Raw genomic sequence first — 20,937 nt, forward strand, 5'->3', positions numbered from 1 at the left:
ACCTGCATAGGTGGCAAAACGTTTGTACCTTTTGTTATTAATTTGTTATGTTAAGTCGGAGTAAACCTTTTCAAGCAACATATGGTGTCAGCATACAGCTCGAAACATAAAAGCCAACCTCGGCGCAATAGTCGACGCTGGAGTTCAAAGAGGTCAGCCATCTCGCAATGATTTGAGCAAAATATCGGACGTCTGATGTCACCCAATGACTTGAATGCATGATGTCATTGTGGCACCGCAGTTGAAGTGATATCTGATGCTCTGACTGTGCTCATCAAGTTCAGTCTACATCGCCATCTCGTGCAGACAACAAATATCTTTTCTTGGTTGCTTATCATGACTTATTTGAAGAACTGAGAAGGAAAGTCCCAAGGAAGCTAAAATTATCTTTTTTACGTTGGTAGATTATTCCGGATGATCAAATAAATATACATGGGTTATTTTAATGCAAAAACTAGGATTCAAAATAAGCATGTAGTCATAATTTTCAAAAAAAATGTTTGTGTTTCAGGCTCCGATTCAGCAGTTGGCTGACAGAATCGCAGGCTACTTCGTGCCTACAGTGGTGTTGCTCTCCATTCTTACACTGATCGTTTGGATTGTGGTCGGCTTCTCTAGGATTGAAATCATCCACAAGTACTATGGTTTGGTGAGCTAGGTTTTTTGCTTTGTCATCATTTTATTTCATCCCTACACTTCTTTCATGGGCAGGCCTGGCAGTAAGAAGCAATGGGTAGGGGAAATGGAGTTGTAGTCATCTTATATTTTTGTGGTGTTCTTGTCAACAAAACTAAAATGCTTGTCTCTGGAACTACTACCAGTTGCTACTTTCAACAATGTTTTTGGTACATTAACCCTTTTACTGTCAAGAACTTGTTTTGGAATCTTCACCTAGTATAAGCACACAGTTTCATCATCTTTAAGGTGCTTACGAGTACAGTTTGTGCAATCACAGATTTGTTCCATTTTTCTCTCGCATCTAAAAGATAACCTATTACTGCTTTTGTGGAATGTGAGCATGTGTAGCACTAACTAACTTAGCTGGGTTAAATTTGATGTAAAGCATAGCAAAGTGCCCATCTGTCACGCAGTGTGCGTGCACAGTGGGCAGACTTCTAGGCCTACAAGCTCGCACTCGCAGTTCTATTACACCGCTAAAGTAAACACTGATAAGCTGTACCATCTTACTGCACTGAGAGGTTGAGCAATTAGTCCTGTCACACCTTAGCATACCGCAGTTCCATCAGTACCTGGTTGTTTCAAATGATTACTGTAGAACACCGAGCAATCGACCACTTAACATTTAAAAATGATTGCGAAAACATAGGGGATGGGCGCATGTGAGGTCATCAATTTTACATACCACTGTGCATATTTTTTCACGTTTCAAATTTTGGGGTGGGCGCTTAGTGCGGAATGGGCGGATGCACGGTAGTCTACGGTAGAATGCATATATAGTATGTAAAATGTAATAGACACACACTCGTAGTATGGTGCTCTTTCTTCCACAATTGTTTAGATGTTTGGTCAGACCTACCTCACGTCAGCAAAGGCTTACACGCATTTATATTGCGTTCCAGGTCAAGGGCATGTCGGACAGCGAAGTGGTGATGCAGTTTGCATTCCAGTGTGCCCTGACGGTGCTGTCCATTGCGTGCCCCTGTGCTCTGGGGCTTGCCACCCCGACAGCAGTCATGGTTGGCACTGGCGTGGGAGCGACCAACGGCATCCTCATCAAAGGGGCAGAACCCCTCGAGACAATGTGCAAGGTGGGTGGCTGTGCCCTTTCCAAAGGAACAAAAGGTGTCCCGACGTCTTCCCATTCTTGTATCTGGTAGGAATTGACTGACCTTGGGTCTGCCAAGATGTCGCTTTTACGGCTGTACATGGTACTTGTTTTGCCTGGTTTGTCTCATTTCAGACACTGTCTCATGATCTTTGTAGGTTAGGAACTGGACACTGCTTTTGTTTGGCATTGCGGCCCAGTGATTTGAATTGAATGGATGGTGGAGACATTATAGACAATGCGGCACAAACCTCAGAAAATTGCACCTTCTGCCTTCATTTTTTGGGGCTAAATCAGGTGTTTCAGTCCAACCCACCTGTGTCCTTGCTTTATACTAAGCTAGGATAGGATCGCAGAAAGTAGAACACGGGCATCAGGCACTCGAACTAGGGAGATGCATCGGCTTATTGGCATTCCATAAATGAATGCTGAACCTCTGCATGGCCACTCATGTCCTCTTGCAATCTTTATACCATACTATTGCATAATCTTCAGCATTCCTAAACAGCCTGTCTGCTTTGGGTTTGGGTTCATCTCTTTATGGCGCAAACTCGACTGGGTTGAAAACAGTATGTGTGTTGCAGCAGCTTTATTTTGACAGTTCGAACCCTGGAACCAGAAGGAAAAAGATTGTTATCACTAATGCTGATTAGTGTCCTCATAACCATTGCTGCATCATAGGTCTGTTTTCTTTTTTTAAATTTTTGTGTTGGAATTTTTTTTATTTCTTTCCTCCTTAGGTCAAGTGCTTTGCTTTTGACAAGACAGGGACCATCACGCGTGGTACTCCCGTCCTTGTGTATGTGGGCCTTCTGAGCCAGGCCAAGGCTTCCTCCTCGAGGGCATTTCTGGCGTTGATCGGCACCGCCGAATCAGGCAGTGAGCATCCCATTGCAAAGGCCATCTCGAGCTATGCTAAGCAGGTATGCCAGCTCGAGAAAGAGGTGTTTTTATGTACCCTTTCTATGTAAAGTAAACAGCCTAAAACTCTTAGCAAATGTAAACTTGCATTAGAAATCGAAGTCTTCAGTCCAGTCAGTTTGCTCTGCATACTTTCTGTGATGTTTCCAGTTTGGCATGAGTGTGTGGTAGCTGTTGCGTGTAATAATGCCATCAGACGTTTTTATGAGAAACATAGTACTATATTTTCGTACTTAATTAAAATTTTGTGAATGGTTTTATTGTTTGTAACCTTGCAAAATGTTTGTTGGAGCTAACAAAAGTTTGAATATTGTGTTCCTTTTGCACAGTGTCCCCTTACAATGGTCAAAGGAACATGGTAAACCTCCTCCGATTGTAGATGACGTTCAGATATTTTCTAAAAATAATTTAATTGAAATAAGTCTGTGATTGTCGCAGCATATATTAGCAAAGCATGAACTAATTGGGCTGATGGTGTATGCGCTTCCAGAAAGCTTTTTCAGGCAAGGAGCTACCAGTTTGCTTTGGTACCCATTGCTCATTCTATGTACTAATTTAATCTTCAGAAGAGTTTTATTGGCTACATCTGTTGTGCATTTCACTCTTGCGTGGATATTCCCTTTGCTTTCCACCATGGCAGTTGCTCATGACGGACATTCTCGGCAGCTGCGAAAATTTTGAGGCTGTTTCGGGGCTGGGTCTTTCCTGTCGGGTCGGCAACCTGTCCGTCATCCTGAACGTGGCCTCCGACAAGAGCACAGAGTATGATCGCCCTGACTTGCCTCTGGTGGAGGTCCAGCACATTGGAAAAGAGACTTTGCAGGATGCATCGCTCGAAGGTCTGCTTTGCTTCAAGTGCACTCTTACCTATGGTTCTAGCTGCATACTCTCGGGTCGTATGTAATTAAAGGACAACTCCGGTCCATTCCAGAAAAAAATTGAGTTAATTGAAAGCCTCAGTGCTCGCACAAGTGGCCAGCGTTTGGTGACACACTCGCACATGCAGACACGCAAACACACACATGCACAACGAAGATAGGGTTGCATTGTTTGTTGTTGTGTTGCTTACACTGCGGGTTGAGAGACAGTCCTCTTTAGAGCTACCTACCTCAACGGCGCCGTGTGGCGCCGCCTGCGGTGCAAGCAGAAAACAATAGCGTAAACATGCTGAAATATTGAAAGAAAAAAAAAAATTGAGCTTCAGCTTTCACTTGAGGTTGAGGTTGGAGATTTTTATTGTCTATGAAGTAATTTTTCTTTCTTTCACGTCGCTCTCCAGTACTGTTGCATATTTGTTTCTTTGTTTTATTTCCAAGTTTATTTCCTGTTGTTATTACTTCGGATATTATTTGCATAAGCATTTAGGAGACTGACCTCGCACTTCTGAATAATGTCAGCATTGATTTGGGAGCCCCGATTCGGTTCTTATATATTTCTTAGCCATTATAATTTCAACTCAACGTAGGAAATAATTTACATTAACATGAAAAATTTGTAGTTGCACTTGGTCACACTTTTGTTAGCCATTAGCATGGCTAACAAAAGTGTGTCAACCCAATATTACTTTAGCGATCTGGCATCTTCGAGTTTATGAACTAATTTATTATTATTTATTGAAAATATAATAGCACATCATATAACAAAGCTAAGGAAAGCACAATATGTGACATATAGTGTACAGCGATGCTTAGGCCCCCTCAAACATTGGAGCAAGGAATGAACAAATATGTTGCATTCGAAACAACTTGTTTAAAGTTATATGGCCTAAGTTGGAGTTGCTCTCAGAAATAAGTAATTGCATTACTTTTTAAAAGTGATTTTTACCTAATTGGAGTTAATTACTTTTGCATAGTAGTAATTGTAGTTGCAGTTAAACCACTTTTCGAGCAAAGTAATTGTAATCAACTTACATTTTGGAAGTAATTTACCCATGTATGGTCATGATTGCACAGGGCCTCGATTTTGAAGCTTTCGATTGCAGTGCTGCAACACATTCATGAAGCGAAGCTTGTGAGTTTGAATGCTCTTAGAGCTTTCAGTCACTCATTACTGATTTGGATCTCTCCTATGTCTTATGTTTGCCATATTTTTAATACAGTTGAACCTTGAATTAACGAAACCCGGTTTTACAAATTGCCTGATTTAACGAACGAATTCGGATTCCCCGCGCAGCCTATGTCCGCAAAATGACTTTCTCAATTTTACGAAGTTCCCGATTTAACGAAATAATTAGCGGGTCCCGGTGAATTCGTTAAATCGAGGTTCAACTGTATACCGTAACACTCCGACAGATAGCCCACCTAAAATCAATGGCAAATTGAATGAAAATAAGGGGTTGGCCAACTTTCGGTGTGCCATTAAAAGTAGTCGAGAAAATGCTAGTTTTAGACCCCAAACTTGTGATCGTAGGAACGGGGCAATGAACCAAAGATTGCCCTTTCCAGTCAGCTATGTTCACTTACCTTCCGCCGTGGTTAAGTAACACCGTTTATGCCGAGGTCACCATTGGCCAGGGCCCAGCAATTACTGAAAATGGGCCGTCTTTTGCCGTTTTTGAAAGAATAGCAAATCATGCCAAAAATAGGGGGCGGGCTATCTTTCGGGGGTGGGGCATTTCTCGAAATATTACGGTAGTCATATTCTATTGTTCTGATTATTTCATATGATAATCTGACCCTTTATTTTATGTCATGACGCTCTTTCCAAGGGTTAGTCAATGCAATCTGTGATATTTGTTTGTAAAGTGCATTGTTCAGAAGTTTCGTTCTCTAGTGATTGCTGAATGAGAAAGTCGAGGATAAACTTTTAAACTTCTGACTAAATGCAGCTTGAAAGTAACATACCTAAACTTGTAGGAATCACTTGTAGGAAGCTTGTAGGAATGCTAGCTGCCGTACGAAACTCTTCAGTTGATTATTTTTTAAGCGACTTTTATCTAGGATGACAGGAGTTCTGATTTTTGGCGATAGTTTCCTGCAACACCTTCCTGTTTGATTCTGGGTCCAGGGGCTTGGGACGGAACTCACGACGTCCTGGTTGGCAACCGTGAATGGATGAAGCAGAACTCAGTCGTGGTTCCTGCGTTCGTTGACTCCCTGATGTGCAGAAAGGAGATGCTTGGGCAGACGGTGATTCTTTGCTCTGTCGACGGTACGACACCTCTTTCTGCTACTTTGGTTGATCTGTGAGCTTGCCCCGTATGCTTCACAGGAAAGAAAAGGGAGATGTACCTGGTAGACTATTTCTTTTATTTGTACTAGTTGCTTTTGCTTCCCCTTTTCCTGCTAGTAAGACACCTTGGCAGCTTGTTTTTTTCCTGTTTTTTTTTTTTGCAGCAAACATTTATTCAAAATGTTGTTCTTTGTCATTAAAGTACTAATAGGGTGGCTCCTGCGGATTTTACGAGGTAAAATGAGCAGGAAAAATCGGCACCTACATATAGAAAGCTTAAACTTTCACTGAATGTGCACTGAGCAAATCAGTTTTACCTTGTGGAATTGGTCTAGTACTCTTCCTGTAAAAAATGAGAGCAACACACTTGGCAAAGTCAACGCCAGGCATGTTTGCAGACTACCAAGGTAGTGACGCCATTAAGTTGTGACGGCATCTTTAGGCAGCAAAAGCGAGCACCCGACAGAGTGCATCATCTGCTCGCTGCACCCATCAGAAGATGGCGCCACAAGTTAAATGCATCGCTAACTCAGTCGTGTGCGAATGTGCCCGGCTTTGACTCTGGCAAGTTTGTTGCTCTCATAGTTTTTCAGGAAGAGAACTGTGCCTTGAAATTTCACAAGGTAAAACGGACCTGCTCATTGCACATCCGGTGGAAGTTTGAGCTTTCAACTTGCAAGCACCGATTTTTCCGGCTTGTTTTATAGTGTCGGATCTGCTGGAACCAACCTATTGGCGACTGCAGCGAAATCAACGCCGCGTAATGGCAACTTGAGAACCTCCGAGAAAAGGTTGTTTCGCCTTTGTCATCTGCTTTCGCTGCTTGGTTCTCACAGACTGCATATCTTTGAACGCTTGTTTATTAAGATCAACTAAATTATTACAGTTGATTGATGTTGCAACAAAATAAGGGGTGAACAAGGACATTAAAACATCTTAGTGATGCGCAATCTCCCTCATCCGCGTGTTGAAAAACGTCATCGGGCAAAACATGTTCCCAAGCAAAGCTTGTAGCGAGACACATGAACTGAAAATGTATGAAAAAAAAATTGCTGCAAACATCACCTGAGCAAAACAAAAAGATTGATGAACGCTTAGAAACTGTCTGTTTCTGTTTTGTTTCTTAATTGTTAATCAAAAAATTGCAGAGCCCTTCCACTTCACGTGAAGATGGAGGACAAATGAAGCTGTTATCTTTACGATGTCTAGGACGATGCCTAAAGGATGACGTCTAGGATGACCTCAAGGACGAGTTCTAGGACAACCCTAAGGACGACCTTAAGCACGGCTTCTAAAACGCCCTTGAGGACAATGTCTAGGACGACCTCGAGGACGATGCCTAGAGATGATAACAAGGGATCATGACCTCACTATCTAGAAGATGCCAAGGAAGGCTGACTTACGCTGGTTGCCCCGCTTTTTATTTTTATTTATTCATACTTGCCAAGACCAATGGGGAGCTTTCTGTCAACATCCACAGACGCATTTTTTCCTAGACCCTAGCGCAGAACAGCTTCGCTGTAAAAGAATATCGGAACCTTATGCACCTAAATCATCAGCCGATTTGAATGTCATAACACACATTATCAAATTTTATTACAATGGCATTTTGATGGGTGCAAAAACCCATTGCTACGCCTGCTAGATGCTCATTTACACCAAGACCTAATTTTCGCGAATCGTCTATTGCTCGAAAACTTTTGGTCGTCCTAACAAGTCGGGCAAGAGATCAATACTATGCAATCAATATTGAAGTTTCGTTCAGCATTAGTAGCCTAAATTTGTACAAACAGACATACATAGAAATTGCGGGTAGGTTCTCCATTACTAGTATCTTAAAAATATAATAAGCCGTAAGTCAGAACTCACGCCGACCTGAACAACAGTATTCCACGCCTTCGCCAACATTTCTTGCTGAAGTGTACTCTGATCATATTTCGTCTTCACACTCGTGAAACTTCTCAACATAACTGCTACAATCATGCTTTCACTCGGAACATTAAAAAACGTTTCGTGTAGATATGATCGGGCACGGTGGCCTGATCGCAATCAGCCGCAACGCCCCGATCCTCTGTTTAAAAAAAACAACGTTAAACGAAAACTTTTTTCTTCTTCTCTTTGGGGGTGGGGAGGGGGGGGGGCATAGCTGGTGATGGCGGTCTCAAGTCAATTTGTATCCCAAAATCACTTGTACTTGGCTACAAAAGGTTATCAGCCTATTGAGGTCATTCATTGTTTTCTTCAAAGGTGAGCCCGAGGAGGACGTTTAGAGTGCATCGAACAAAGCCAATGCAAACCCTTATCCACACTTTGACGACCTTCCGGTGGGCGATACTTAGTTGTTATACAATGGCTTGTCACCTTTCGAAGAGACTTGGGGATTTTAAATATCTTCCACCTAGCGAAGTTTAGTTCTCCAAAAATAAGCCAGGAGTCTAGCTTCGGTCAAATGCGCAAACCGAGCTGGCGAGAGACAAAGAAATCGTTTTCAGTAAACTTTTTTATGCTTCCACCGCGTCACTCTTACGCATTGACTGGAAGAAAGCTTTTACCATCCAAAAAGCACTTTATTTTCTTATGTGACACTGATTCTACGCTGCAGCGCAAAAAGTCAAGGTGCTTCGCATGCTGAATGATGAAACAAACCCCCTTTCAACCACACTTAGTGCTGCTTTCCCTCCTGTGCACAGGGGAACTCGCCGGAGTGCTGGCGGTGTCGGACACCCCGAAGCCCGAGGCCCGTGCCACCGTGAGGGCCCTAAAGGAGATGGGTTTCAAGGTGGTTCTCCTCACTGGGGACAACCGGCAGACGGCCTCGGCCATCGCCCAGGAGGTGCCCATGCTTCCCCCTTCTTTATCCGACGGGCACTAAGTGCGAAGGGGTGCTCTCTTTTACATACTAGTTTTACGGAGGTTTAGACAGCGATAAGTTTGTCTATCCCTTTAAAACTATGCCCGGCATCTCAATGTCGTAGAGGAGCAGTTTGCCTGTAGTCACTGTTAGGGTGAAAACAGCAGGGAGGAACTTCAGCCATTCTGCCTCCGGAGCGAGCTTCCTTCCTTCGACAACGGTTTGGCGTCTCATGCACATGGAGCGCGTGCACGCACAGCCAAAACACGGCCCGCCGTTCGAAGGACCCGCCTCGTCCTTCTCACTCTTTTAGTGACTGCAGTAGTGAGGTACGGCTGCTAATTTTGGGATCACCAATTTCTGGGGCAGTGCATCATTGGTTTCAATTCGGTGCCGCCAGAGATCAGTTTTTTCGGGTTTGAAGAGCCTCATAAGGTGTATTATGCGCGCCTACATTTTTGTTTTGAGACGAGACCTACAAGAACTGGACTACCAAGAAACCATATTTAATTTGGGCTTCTTTGTACACGAAAACTGTCAGTCGAAAACAGTCTGCTCCAGGCTGCCCCCATCTTTTTTTAGGGGCGAAGCTCCTTAGGGTCTAGCCTTGCATGGCATCTGTGCTCACATTGATTGCCATCCCATTTGTCTTCTTAAAAAAGGAAAAAATTTTTGCGCAGTCGACAGGATTCGAATTTGTGCGGGGAGACCCCAATGGATTTCTAGTCCATCGCCTTCACGACTGCGGGACGAGTAGGGCGCTCTGAAATGTGGTAGTAACTCAAGAGCTGGGGATGTCATGGATGAAACGTTGCATGTAGCCGCTTAACGTCTATACAGGAGAGGGCGCTGCTGTGAAAAGCGTATTATGAAAGCTGTAATAATGAAGTCAAAACGCAACCCGGAACTCAGCACTACGTACGAGCAATAAAAAAAAAAATCAGCACTACCTATGAACAAAATCAGTATCATAAGCACCACCAGAGCTTCGCCCCAATCAACATCATTCACCACGTGGAGGTGCGGTCATTTTTCTGTTTTCTTTATCACACGCAATTACAATGCAGGACTGGATACTTGACAAGTGGTAGTTGAGGTTCTCAAAGTCGTAAGAAGTTAATGATTAAATTGTGTCCGATTTTGAAGAACCAGCTTTTGCTATGTTGGATTGAATCATTTTCAAAGAATGATAGGCAGTTTGTTTGTATTAAAAATGGCTACTCAGATATGTGTGATGTAGCGTCGGGGGTTCCCCAAGGGTCCGTGTTGGGCCCATTATTGTTTTTTAGTATTTATAAACAATATAATAGGGGATGAAGAAGTGCACGCTAAGCTCTTTGCAAACAGTTTTTTTCTTATTGTCACCGAAGTTCTTGAGGCCTCCGATTAGGAGAAATTAAATCAATTTTTGACTAGAATGGACGAATGGTGTACCACTTGGCAGATGTCTCTAAACCTAAAAAAAAATATGTATGAAAATCACAAACATCAACTGCTAATATTTTCCTACAGCCATAATGGCGCTTTATTAACTCGAGTGGAAGAATTGAAATTACTTTGGCGTCACGATAACAAACTATCTAACCTGGAGTACAGTCGAGCCTGGTTATATCACACGTGGGTATTTCGAATCATTGTTTATATCGAACTGTCCAAATATCCCCTTGAAAATCACATGTAATAGTATAGGAGCATTGTTTTTCTGGATCGAACTCCCATGACCGGGACACTTGATATAGCACGGCCGCCCGTTGCTTCTCCAGCGGTCGCATTGCGCCGGCTGTGAGCACATAGCTTGCAAGCCAGCATACGCTTGGGGATACGTAGCAAAAAAGCAGCTGTAAAAAAAAAATTGTAGAAAAAAAAGTGGGGGATGGCAAAAGAGGGCAGGGATTGCCCGCTGTTGGAATTGTAGCGTGCGCTCTTTCTTGAATGCTGCTGTCGCTGTGCGACTTGTTAACCCCAAAATAAAATAAGCAAAAAAAAAAAAAAAAGTCAATTTGAGTGTGTTGACAACAACAGTTGGGATATCACACTTGTTTACATTTTTCTTTCGCCGCTATTGCTTTATCCGTTTTTTCTTTTCTTTGCTGCTTTTTTTTTTTTGTTGCTTGCTTTACTTTAATCTATGGATCGAAAGTTTTCTTTTATGCGGCTCCCTTTTTCCGTTCTTTCGTTTTTTTAATTATTTTCGTGTTTTGTCGCAGGTGCTAAGCTCTACTGTATTTAGCAGCTCTTAAAGGCTCTATTTGGTAAGGTCCCGTTTGCCCCAGCCTTCAGTATTAGCAGAGACGCGCGGAAATTTCAACTGGAGCTTAACATAATTTTGTATATCAAATTATCGATATATTGAACTAGGTATTTTACGATCCCCTTTGAATTTGATATATCCGGGTTCGACTGTACACGCGTCTACAGAATAGTTAAAAAGGCCAATAGTAGATCGGGCTATCACCGAAGATCCCTTAAGTCTGCATCCATCGAAACAAGGCTAATGACGTACAAAGTGCTGATTAGGCCTCTTTACTTGAATATGCTTCCGAAGTTTGGGACCCTCACAGGAATTACCTTGAGCAGGAATTGGAAAGAGTCCAGCTCTTGCGGTGCGCTTTATATTTTTAGATATCGCCGACTTAACTCCCCTACCTAGCTTTGTTTTCAAGCCAATCTACCATCGCTTAACAGTAGGTGAAAAACCAAGCTCTTAAAGCTTCTCTTTGTGATTCTCACAGACCTTCTTTTGATCGGCAAATCATCTTACATTATGCCTCACCAATCTAGAATTTCAAGAAACAAACACAGTCGACATATACAAGAATACAGATATAACAAGCATTGTTTTAAAAAAAATGTTTTCCCCGCACACTACGCGAGTGGAATTAATTGCATGAAAGTGCTGTATCATGTCAAGATGCAGACAAGTTATTTTCTTCATTGAGCATGTTTCTAGAAATTTGGATATGTTGCTGTGATCTTTATGTAAATGAACGGGTGTGGCTTTTGAACTAGTGCATTTTTGTTTGAAGTGTTTCTTTTCTTCCCACTCCTGCAAGAGTTCTGACAAAAACTAACAATATTTGAAATAAAAAAAAATAGTGCAACTTGTAAAAAATAATTTATTACCATCAAAGCACCGAAACCATGTTACCTTAGTTTAATGGAAACTTGACGTGTATAGTTGCTGGGAGTGAAACAACCTACAAGAATTCCCGAGGTGCTCGTGTCGTTTTTCCCAACGTTGGTTCTCTTGGTTTAGTTTGACTTTGATTGTCGGCTTAACGAGATGTCGGACAGCTTCTAAGGCTGCACCAGGGCGGTTTGTGACCACCTTTTTATGGTTCTTACTCAAAGTTTGTGGTGCACAAAGTTTAGAAACTGCAAATTATCTGCTTGCATGTTCCATTTGTTTAAAAAGAAACATGTACTATAGACCATTCCAAAAAGGGCTCCTGGGGTGGCGCCATTTCTTTCCCCGCAGCGCCCTCTTCACACATCCAGGAGCTTCAGCAGGGTAAAACGAGGGAAAGGGCATGCGCCCAATTTTGCTAGCAGATGACAAACCAGGAGGGAGTCGTTCTCCATCTTTGGGCTGTACCGGCGGGCTGTACGGAACATAAAACTCTTGCTCGTGGCTGTCATTGTAAAGTGATATTTGTTTCCAGATTATTTATGGCTACTCCAGAATCAGCCTATAGCGCTCTGTTGTTTTATTTCAACAGCTGATCATCTAGCCTATCTTAGTTCATTACTTCAATAGCAGTGGCATCGACCGGCAGTACTACCCTCAACCATTGCGTCTGAAGAGCATGTTTTTATTTATTTATTCCAGACTCCCCACTCATCTTCACTAAAGGCCTACACCAGTACGACCCTTATATAAGTAAAAAAGCTACTGCAACCAGATTTACTTATCGCCAGGGGGGACAGACCGACCACTCGACATAGTTTTCCCTTTTTTTTGGCACGGTAGGTAACAGCACTATTAGGACAGTTTCCACTTTCTGTTTTTTTTTTGCACGGCAGGTAGCATTAGAATTGGACCCGGTTAGTTTTTTTTATCGGACGTAGCATTACACAATAACTTCCACATCAAAATCTGCGAGGGGCATCGGTGGCCGAGTGGGCTGAAGCGCACACCCAGCTCGACGCGCGTGGAGCGAAAGCTCGCGCTGCAGAACCCAGGGATCCTGGGTTCGAGCCCCACCCCTGCCCGTTTCGATCTGGATGAGCATCGTAGCGGCGTGCGGTCGTGTATCACTACTGCGTGATGCACGTTAAAGACCCCAGGCTAGCGGCTGTACCGCACTGGCTAAATTGCTCATCTACAGCGTGGGACTCGTCGCAACTTTAATGGCAGACCAACTACATGCTGTATAAATATCCCCACAACCCCAATTATTATTAAAATCTGTGAATTTGCACTTGTAATTTCCAAAACGATGCAATTTTAAACAGAGTTTGCATGCCAGTTGTATGTTAGGTACAGCCACAAACGATGTGCGGGGTGAAAAAGGGGCGGGGGCGGGGGGGGGGGGGGGGGGGGGGGCATTTTTCTTTCTCTGTATATAATGTCTCATGTGCCTTCCTTTTGTGCCAAGAAGAGTGAAAGCAACAAACTGTTTAACCGTTTCCAAACTTTTTCATCGAGCTTCAAGATTGATCATTAATGGGAGGAGCGAAAAAGGTTGAGAAGAAAGGATTAGTGAAGTGCTGACACTAAGCCAATGCAAGTTCACGCTGCTGAGGTCATGAAAGGAAAGACATGCAAGCAAGTGCAAACAAAATCTTCACTCAACATTGAAATGTTGAAGAAAACTTTTGTGCACTGGTTTGTTGACTTCCGTCCTATTGGCACAGAAAAGGGAAGGCATACGAGACATTGAATACGCGTTTTACGAAAGAGGGGTCTGCATGCGGATAATTTGGGACTCTTTAGACTTTGAGGAATCCATAGATATCGTTAGTCATAGGAAGACCATTGTCAGAAGCCCCATCGCATAGTAGTGGTTACACAAACACACGCACGAGGAGGGAAAAACTACACTTGGACCGAGGACTCTCGCTTGAATACAACAGGACCTCGACAATGACCACGGGCCTGGTCTTTCTGCTGCAGGTCGGCATTGACGAGGTGTTTGCGCAAGTGCTGCCCTCTCACAAGGCAGAGAAAGTGCAGCAGCTGCAGACCCGTGGCCTGAAGGTGGCCATGGTGGGAGACGGGATCAATGATTCGCCTGCCTTGGTTCATGCGGACGTCGGGATTGCGCTCTCCAATGGCACGGACGTGGCCATAGAGGCTGCAGACCTCGTTTTAATACGGGTAAGAGCACTAGCAGTGATGGAAGTGCAATTTGACCTTTTGGAGCAGGCCTTGTAGCAGGCAAAATGTTGTTTTGGAGCAGTTAGTGGCCCTTTTGGAGCAGGGTCCGGCATATGTTGGCACATTACTTGAAAATTAAATAATGCTGCATTGCTATAGGAAGCCCATCTCTATTATTGGAACACAGCGCCTGTCGCCTTTTTAAGACTATAAAATTCAACAAAGTAAACGCAAAAAAAAAACTTTTTTTATATAAAGTTTATTTGCTCGTCAGATAAAAAGAAATACAATTAAATATGTCACATTGAGTTCTGATGGTACAGGATATTAAGTTTTATCAGCCTGCACTTCTCTTAAGGTATCTGCAGCAGCATCTAACGACCCTCACTGTTGTGGAATGTTTTAGTTCAGATTAGAATTGTATTTCGGGCAGCAGCTTCAAAGATTGCGGTATCTGATATTCGCTTCAAAAATTCCAATTCATTTTCGATGTGCTGGCGAAGTCACGATCGGATCACGGCGAGTTAACCCGTTGAGTGCGCTCCTTGGCATGCACCGACGCGCTGCAGAGAAGCGACACCCGCAAAGCAGACACCGCAGACGCGCGAGTCGCGCAGTGCTTTATGCTCCGAAAAGGACGGTGAGGCTTTACCAGCACTACATCCAGAGTTTGGTGCAACTCATCTATACTTTGTTTCAGCTTCGGTGCGAGCGCAGCCGAAGCTACAAGCGCGCGCATGGAGCCCGTAACGGTGCCGACACTGCACGAGCCCACGCGCGAGTCAGGAATGCACAGAGCATTGGGCTCGCGCTAGCTTTGACTTCGCTGGTAGCTAGCGCACGGGAACAGGGCGGGCCAACATTAAAAACATCCACAAGCTCGACCTTTTTTTTTTTTTTTTTTTTTTTAAATAGGCTGTTTAGTGGGATGGTTCTCCGCTTAGTCTCTGCGGCTTTGGTCTCAGATGTTGCTAACGTTGCTCCTTTCAATGATGATGATGATGATAATGCGCCCTCGCCGTTTCGGTTTGCGTAACAGTTGCGGCGCGGAGAATACCGCGGTACCACCACGCGCTCTGATAAGACTTCAATTTTTATTTTTTATTGCTACATCTCATCTCGGCGCAGGCATGGCGCAATTCTTCGGTAAAATGACGATTTGGCGCTACATGTAGCAGGATTGCGTCCTTGGCGCAATTTGGCGCAGTTGGCGCAGCACTTCCATCACTGCACTAGCAGAGCCACTCGACGTTCTGTAGAATGTCCTGAAACAAGGAACAAGGTTCCACTATTGGCCATTAGGTGCCAATTGAGCTGAAGTGAGCATATTATAAACAGCCAACTAATAACTGTAAATGCGAGGTGTGCTCGCTTGACTGCTCTAAGACATAAGCCCTTCTTGTTAGTAAACAAGTCTCTTTCTTTTCACTGCTTCCTTTCAGGGCTTTGGTTGTGTTCCAGAACTGGCACATTCTCACTCTGTATAACAAGCTTTACACGAGCATGGCATTTATGCGTGTTTAGGAGCCTTCTGAAGATGTAACTTTGTGAGGAAGACATAAAACAGTGACCAAGCAAAAGGCATAGCATATTTAGAACCAATAACCCAAATGGAGCATTTTTTTTTTAGATTTGTGCCTGTACCAAAAAATGGGATCAGATTTGTAGATCAGAAAGCAGCCAGGAGTTACCAGCCTAGGGCAGAGCTCCTGTGTCTTTACAAACATACTGTGAACTAAGGCTAGTAGATAGTATAGTTGAGTGGTTGTATCGTGACCAACTAAAAAAAATCCCGTCAATGTAAAGTCCACTATGCTATGGTACAGTCTCTTGAGCTCCAAGCTGCTTTTTATTGCCTGTGCTGCTGACTTCGTTGTTGCAAATACTCCTAACTTCTTGAAATGAGTGAATGGAAGAAAGCACGAAACACTTTGTGCATTTGGGACTGCCAAAACACTCCTTGCAAAGGGAGCTTTTTTTTTTTTTTTTAATTTTTGTTTTGTTAAAGAGTAACAACATTGTGCCTTGATCAAACTGATTGAATGACTCTGGGTTGCCTGTAAGGTAACATCGCTTCATGATTCATGATTATAAAAATACTTTCAGAACAACCTTTACGACGTGATTGCAGCAGTGGACTTGTCTAGGAAGACGGTCAGGCGAATCAGGATCAACTTCTTTCTTGCCAGCATCTACAACCTCGTCGGCATCCCTTTGGCTGCAGGTACAGAGTACAAACCTCTAGAAGCCTCATGATAGTACTCGTAATGGACATGCCTTGCTGTGCGTGTCGGGTTCTGGGAACATTAAATTTTGGGTTGCCTTTTTTACATTAGGGTATATAGCACATGTGGCATCACTTATCAAGATGCTATAAATAATTTAATAATGCAATATTTGTACTTGGTAGTTTCAATTTCAATCGCCAAGAGCCGAGATCTTGTCACGAACCAGGAACCTGCAATCCTGTGAGCCCAAAGAACTGTGATGCGGTACGTGTGCTGTAACCGGAGCAGATGACAGAGCTGCTACTGCATCACTGTATTTTCGTCCGACGTAATAGTTGCCCTTCTTAGTCTACGACATCAACCTGAGACCCCAGCTTCCAGCGGTTGATACCAAAACCACCAAGTTTGTTGTGGAATGGGGTATTTTTGTTTGACTGCAACCATTGTCAGTAGAGGCTTGGGGTACCATTTGGACATTATTAGTGTTTGTTACAAAATGCAGATAAATTCACTCCAAATATTGTTTTGACAGATGGGTGAAAAGAAAGCAGGCATTGCAAGTCTAACTTACCATTCTGCTTTTTTTTTTTTTTATTCTTGGTATCTTGTATGAAGGAATTCCATAACTGGTATTGATCTACCTAAATACCAGCCATGCTAACTCTCTCTCTTCGAGCATGTGTGATCAGGAAATCTCAAGCAATCAAATGAAGGAGAGTGCATTTATATTTGATACTGCAGCGCTTTTTTGCTTGCCATTGTGCATTGCTGTTTGCTCCTTACGTGACATTTGTACTGTTTTTGTGCGCTGGAATAGTGCCTGTATAGGATATCTCTATAGGTGCTAAGAAACCTTGCTTTTATATTGATAAATAAGTAGCGATTTATTGCACCAAATTGAATAAAACATTAAATCCTACTTGGAAATTTTTCTTGATCTTCCATTAAGGAAAATTCACTCAGATGTCATTTTACTGTTTCTTTTTGCAATATGTGTAAGGACATGCTACTGGTCACTCTAGAGCACGGGTGGCCAGGCTGACCCGGCCTAAGAACCGCAAACAAAACCACTAAACTTCCAAGAGCCGCGGGGGGGTGCAGACTTTTGTACAGAGCAACAACCGAAACTCATACTTTCAATCTATCCGAGTCAAAAGCAGTACGACTGTAGCAGTAGCACAAGACTAAGAAACAGCAACCTGTCTTTTGATTTAAAACGCGTTCCATTATTTTTGGGGGGGAAGTGCTTGTGTGACCGGGAGGGAGGCGGGGGAGTGTGTGTGTGTGTGTGTGTGTGTGTGTGTGTGTGTGTGTGTGGGGGGGGGGGGGGGGGGGGTGTGGGTGGGTGGGTGTGTGTGTGTGTGGGTGGGTGTGTGGGGAGGTTGGGGAGGTTGGGGAGGTAGCGGAGGTAGCCGCGAGCCGCCCTTTCAAACGCCAAGAGCCGCAGCTTGGCCACCCCCGCTCTAGAGCAATGCGTCGGCCTGTTGCAAGCGAGATGTGGCTTGTCAGACATAACTTCCGAGCCCAGTCAATGCATGTTGCTTAATTTAATGCTTTCCAATTTGCCAGGCGTATTTATGCCATTTGGAGTGGCACTCCTCCCCTGGATGGGTGCTGCCGCCATGGCCTTGTCGTCTGTTTCGGTGGTCACATCGTCGCTGCTTCTCTACTTGTAAGTTTGCGTCTCCTACTACCTTGCCGAATGAAAATGTTGAAGACACTTCTGCAGTAATGATACCCAACCCACAATTCTATAGGTACAAGAAGCCAGTTTTGGACACGGGCCCAGGGCCTGCCAAGACGGCGATTGGGGCCAACATGAGGTTGGCCGACAACTTGAACTGCAGTGACAGCTGCGAGCCGACCTCGGCCAGGAGGCTGGATGACAAGGGTTACCCCCTGCGGGACTCTCTCTTGCCTGAGATCTGCATCCAACGGCAACTTGAAGGGCTTCCAGTAGATGATCTATCCCATTCCCTTTGATGCCTCGCGCCTTAGCGAGGTGTCACGTTCGGAAGCATGCGGGACTTTAGTGAGTCGTGGAGGGTCGCTCGCAGTTGTAGCTTCGTGTCGGTTAGCAAGAAACAAGGTTGGTGAGATTAGGGTTGTCATCGGTCTTGATGGTGGAACACAGTCGTGGACGGCTCATACCGCTAGACGAAAACATGCACCATAATTTCCATGTCCGACGGTGCTGTTATAACTAGTGCCTCAAATGAAAAGTTTGGTCGTTATGTTTTTCTGTACACGAGCAACTTCCGCAGCTCGTCGCAGCCTCTTTGTCATGTGACACTTGGTTCAGCTGATCACATGAGCAAAACTGTACTCAAACTACCGTAAAATACCGAGGGTGGAGCGTTCACTCCACTTTCACTGAAAACTGGGTTAATCTAGACATGGGCACTTATCCAGCCGAATCGGGTGCTTAACGTATGATTTTCGGAATCCTCAGATTTGGAAAATGTTAATAGTGGCTGGGCGCTTGAACAAAGTGGGCACTTCTGCGGTATTTTACGGTAAAATGTGTACAGTGGGATGCCATGTTTTTTTTTCCTCCAAAAGCATTTACCCAGTTTGAATCTCTCGTCCAGTATTGTATTTACGGCGCAGTTATTTTTATGCTATTGCTGTCACTCTTGCCTACTAGTCCTGACATTTATTGTTGTATACAAACTATTTTGGCATTTGTACCTGTTTTGTTGTGTCTAATGAGAATAAGAGGAAGTCTTCGTCCCTCAAGGAAAGCTCCAAAAATATTGATGGTTGTCGATTTTTATAAACTTTTCATTGTGCACTAAATATCCACCCCCAAGTATATGTTTACACAATATCTAATCGAAATATACTTTCTTTTTAGGGAACACAGTTTTTTAAGTTTATGTGTACACCTCCGAATCGTCGGCTGTTGCTCTACTGGCAACAACGAGCAGGGGCATTCGTGACGTCAAATGTTGTATCCGAAAACAGACGACACCCCTTCCTCCACAGCGTTGTGCATTGTAGCGATAGTGAGCATCCATAGTTTTGCAGATTGTGCCTTGTTTAGGCTATTTGCGGCATGCAGTGGCTGGATTGCTGGTGTGCTGTGGTGTGCACTAACACCGCGAAGAAATGCAGCAAAGTGATGTCTCATTGGTTGCCGACTGAGAAGTTGGGTCCGAGCAGAACAATGCAAACACTGACTCCTAGCGTTCGGGTCGTGCTAGAGAACAGTTTGCACCATGCTAGCAAACAGGACTTTCCATGCCATTCTGCTTTTGAGGCAGTATCTGGCTCCACATGTAGGTGGATCACGAATGCAGCCACCATGTCTCCCCGAAGGCGATGTTGGCGGATCAAGTATGAATGGTGAATTGTCTGAAATTTCATGCTGAAAATCTTGTGATATTTGCTAATCATTGCTTGACTCGGACAAGCTTGAAGAATCGTCAGCCGTTCTTTCCCATGGACAATCGTGGCAGCCTTTTGACTGCTTCCGACGCTGGGCAAAACAAGCTCCAGCTGCCCATGTGCTGATGTTTATACATTCGACACCAGAGCAAAACGGTGGACCAAAAAAGATGCAGGTTAGTTTTGGTTTCGGTTTTATCGTACTGTGGCTCTAGGCTGTTTCTTAAGCTCTTTCAGAAGATATGTTTAGATCGGTACTATGTACAGTTCCTATCTTCCTGTCGAAATAATCTGCAGTCTGAAAACTGAGAATTTTTGGTGAAACTCAAATAGGCGAGTTCTACCAAAAGCCTTTTTTTTCCCCTAACAATTGTTCAGGCTTAATGTATGATCCCATCTGGGTTTGTGAAACCCCATTACCAGCCTTGACCATAGGTTGTCACGGTGTACATCAGTATCACCAAAGGTTCTACGATGGTACATTGAGCTACCGCTAGTCAAAAATGTCTTGCCAAAATTTTTTTATTAATTTATTATTTATGAACGCTGTTCACCCAAAGTATGGGACTTTAACAGGTGTGGGGTATCAGAGAACACTCAAACATACAACATCAGGACTACAATACAGTAGGCATTCAACGACATCTACTTATAATAAAGCGGCTGAAATAGCACAAACATTCAATATATCATCTAGCATTCAACAAAACAATTTTCGGCACTCAACAACCCTTACTTAGCAAAAAAATTTGAACTACTATTTGTCAGTCTATCTTGCATACATTCAGAAAGGCACTCTCAAATTCATCTAAACAGTCCAATGACAAATATTGTGCAGGAGATTATTCAAATCTTTTACAGTTCTAGGGGAAAGGAAACTTAATAAGTGTCGATTTGGACTCTTCAAACTGATGAGTGCTAATGTATCTCGATTCTCTCAATACGCGAGGTGTTAATCTAGAATCCGGAAGATGTGAGAGAGTGGACCCGTGAATCTGTTCCGGTGCGTGTTCCTGGGGCCAAATCGTGCTGCTTAAAGGGCTACTGTCACTGCATGGCCGGATGTGTGCCATGCCTTCAACCATCAAGTGCCAATTCAGGGATATTCAAATCCTCAAGACCACCTACCATCCTTTTTATATAGACCCACAATGCCTGATCAAAGTAATATTTTTGCAAATGTGGGATGATTACCTGTTGAAAACTAGTAAGAGTTGTAAGTAAATTATTGTGTGTTTTCTTCTGAAGGTCAATAAAAATAGAAAGTTCA

General features: G+C 43.6%; 1 protein-coding gene across 1 annotated transcript in view; it reads left to right on the plus strand.

Annotated features, from left to right (window-relative positions):
- LOC8051138 (copper-transporting ATPase 2) overlaps positions 1-20,937 on the plus strand; it is a 35,344-nt gene extending 14,407 nt beyond the window's left edge. The window contains exons 11-20 of the mRNA XM_029967815.4: positions 512-649; positions 1,581-1,769; positions 2,527-2,709; positions 3,348-3,546; positions 5,714-5,857; positions 8,569-8,711; positions 13,846-14,049; positions 16,156-16,273; positions 17,847-17,949; positions 18,035-20,937. Coding sequence (XP_029823675.3) covers positions 512-649; positions 1,581-1,769; positions 2,527-2,709; positions 3,348-3,546; positions 5,714-5,857; positions 8,569-8,711; positions 13,846-14,049; positions 16,156-16,273; positions 17,847-17,949; positions 18,035-18,260 — 1,647 coding nt within the window. The 3' untranslated portion in view covers positions 18,261-20,937. The remainder of the gene's footprint in view (positions 1-511; positions 650-1,580; positions 1,770-2,526; positions 2,710-3,347; positions 3,547-5,713; positions 5,858-8,568; positions 8,712-13,845; positions 14,050-16,155; positions 16,274-17,846; positions 17,950-18,034) is intronic.

This window comes from Ixodes scapularis, unplaced genomic scaffold (genome assembly GCF_016920785.2).
Source record: "Ixodes scapularis isolate PalLabHiFi unplaced genomic scaffold, ASM1692078v2 PGA_scaffold3__209_contigs__length_174095766, whole genome shotgun sequence".
Classification (NCBI taxonomy): domain Eukaryota; kingdom Metazoa; phylum Arthropoda; class Arachnida; order Ixodida; family Ixodidae; genus Ixodes; species Ixodes scapularis.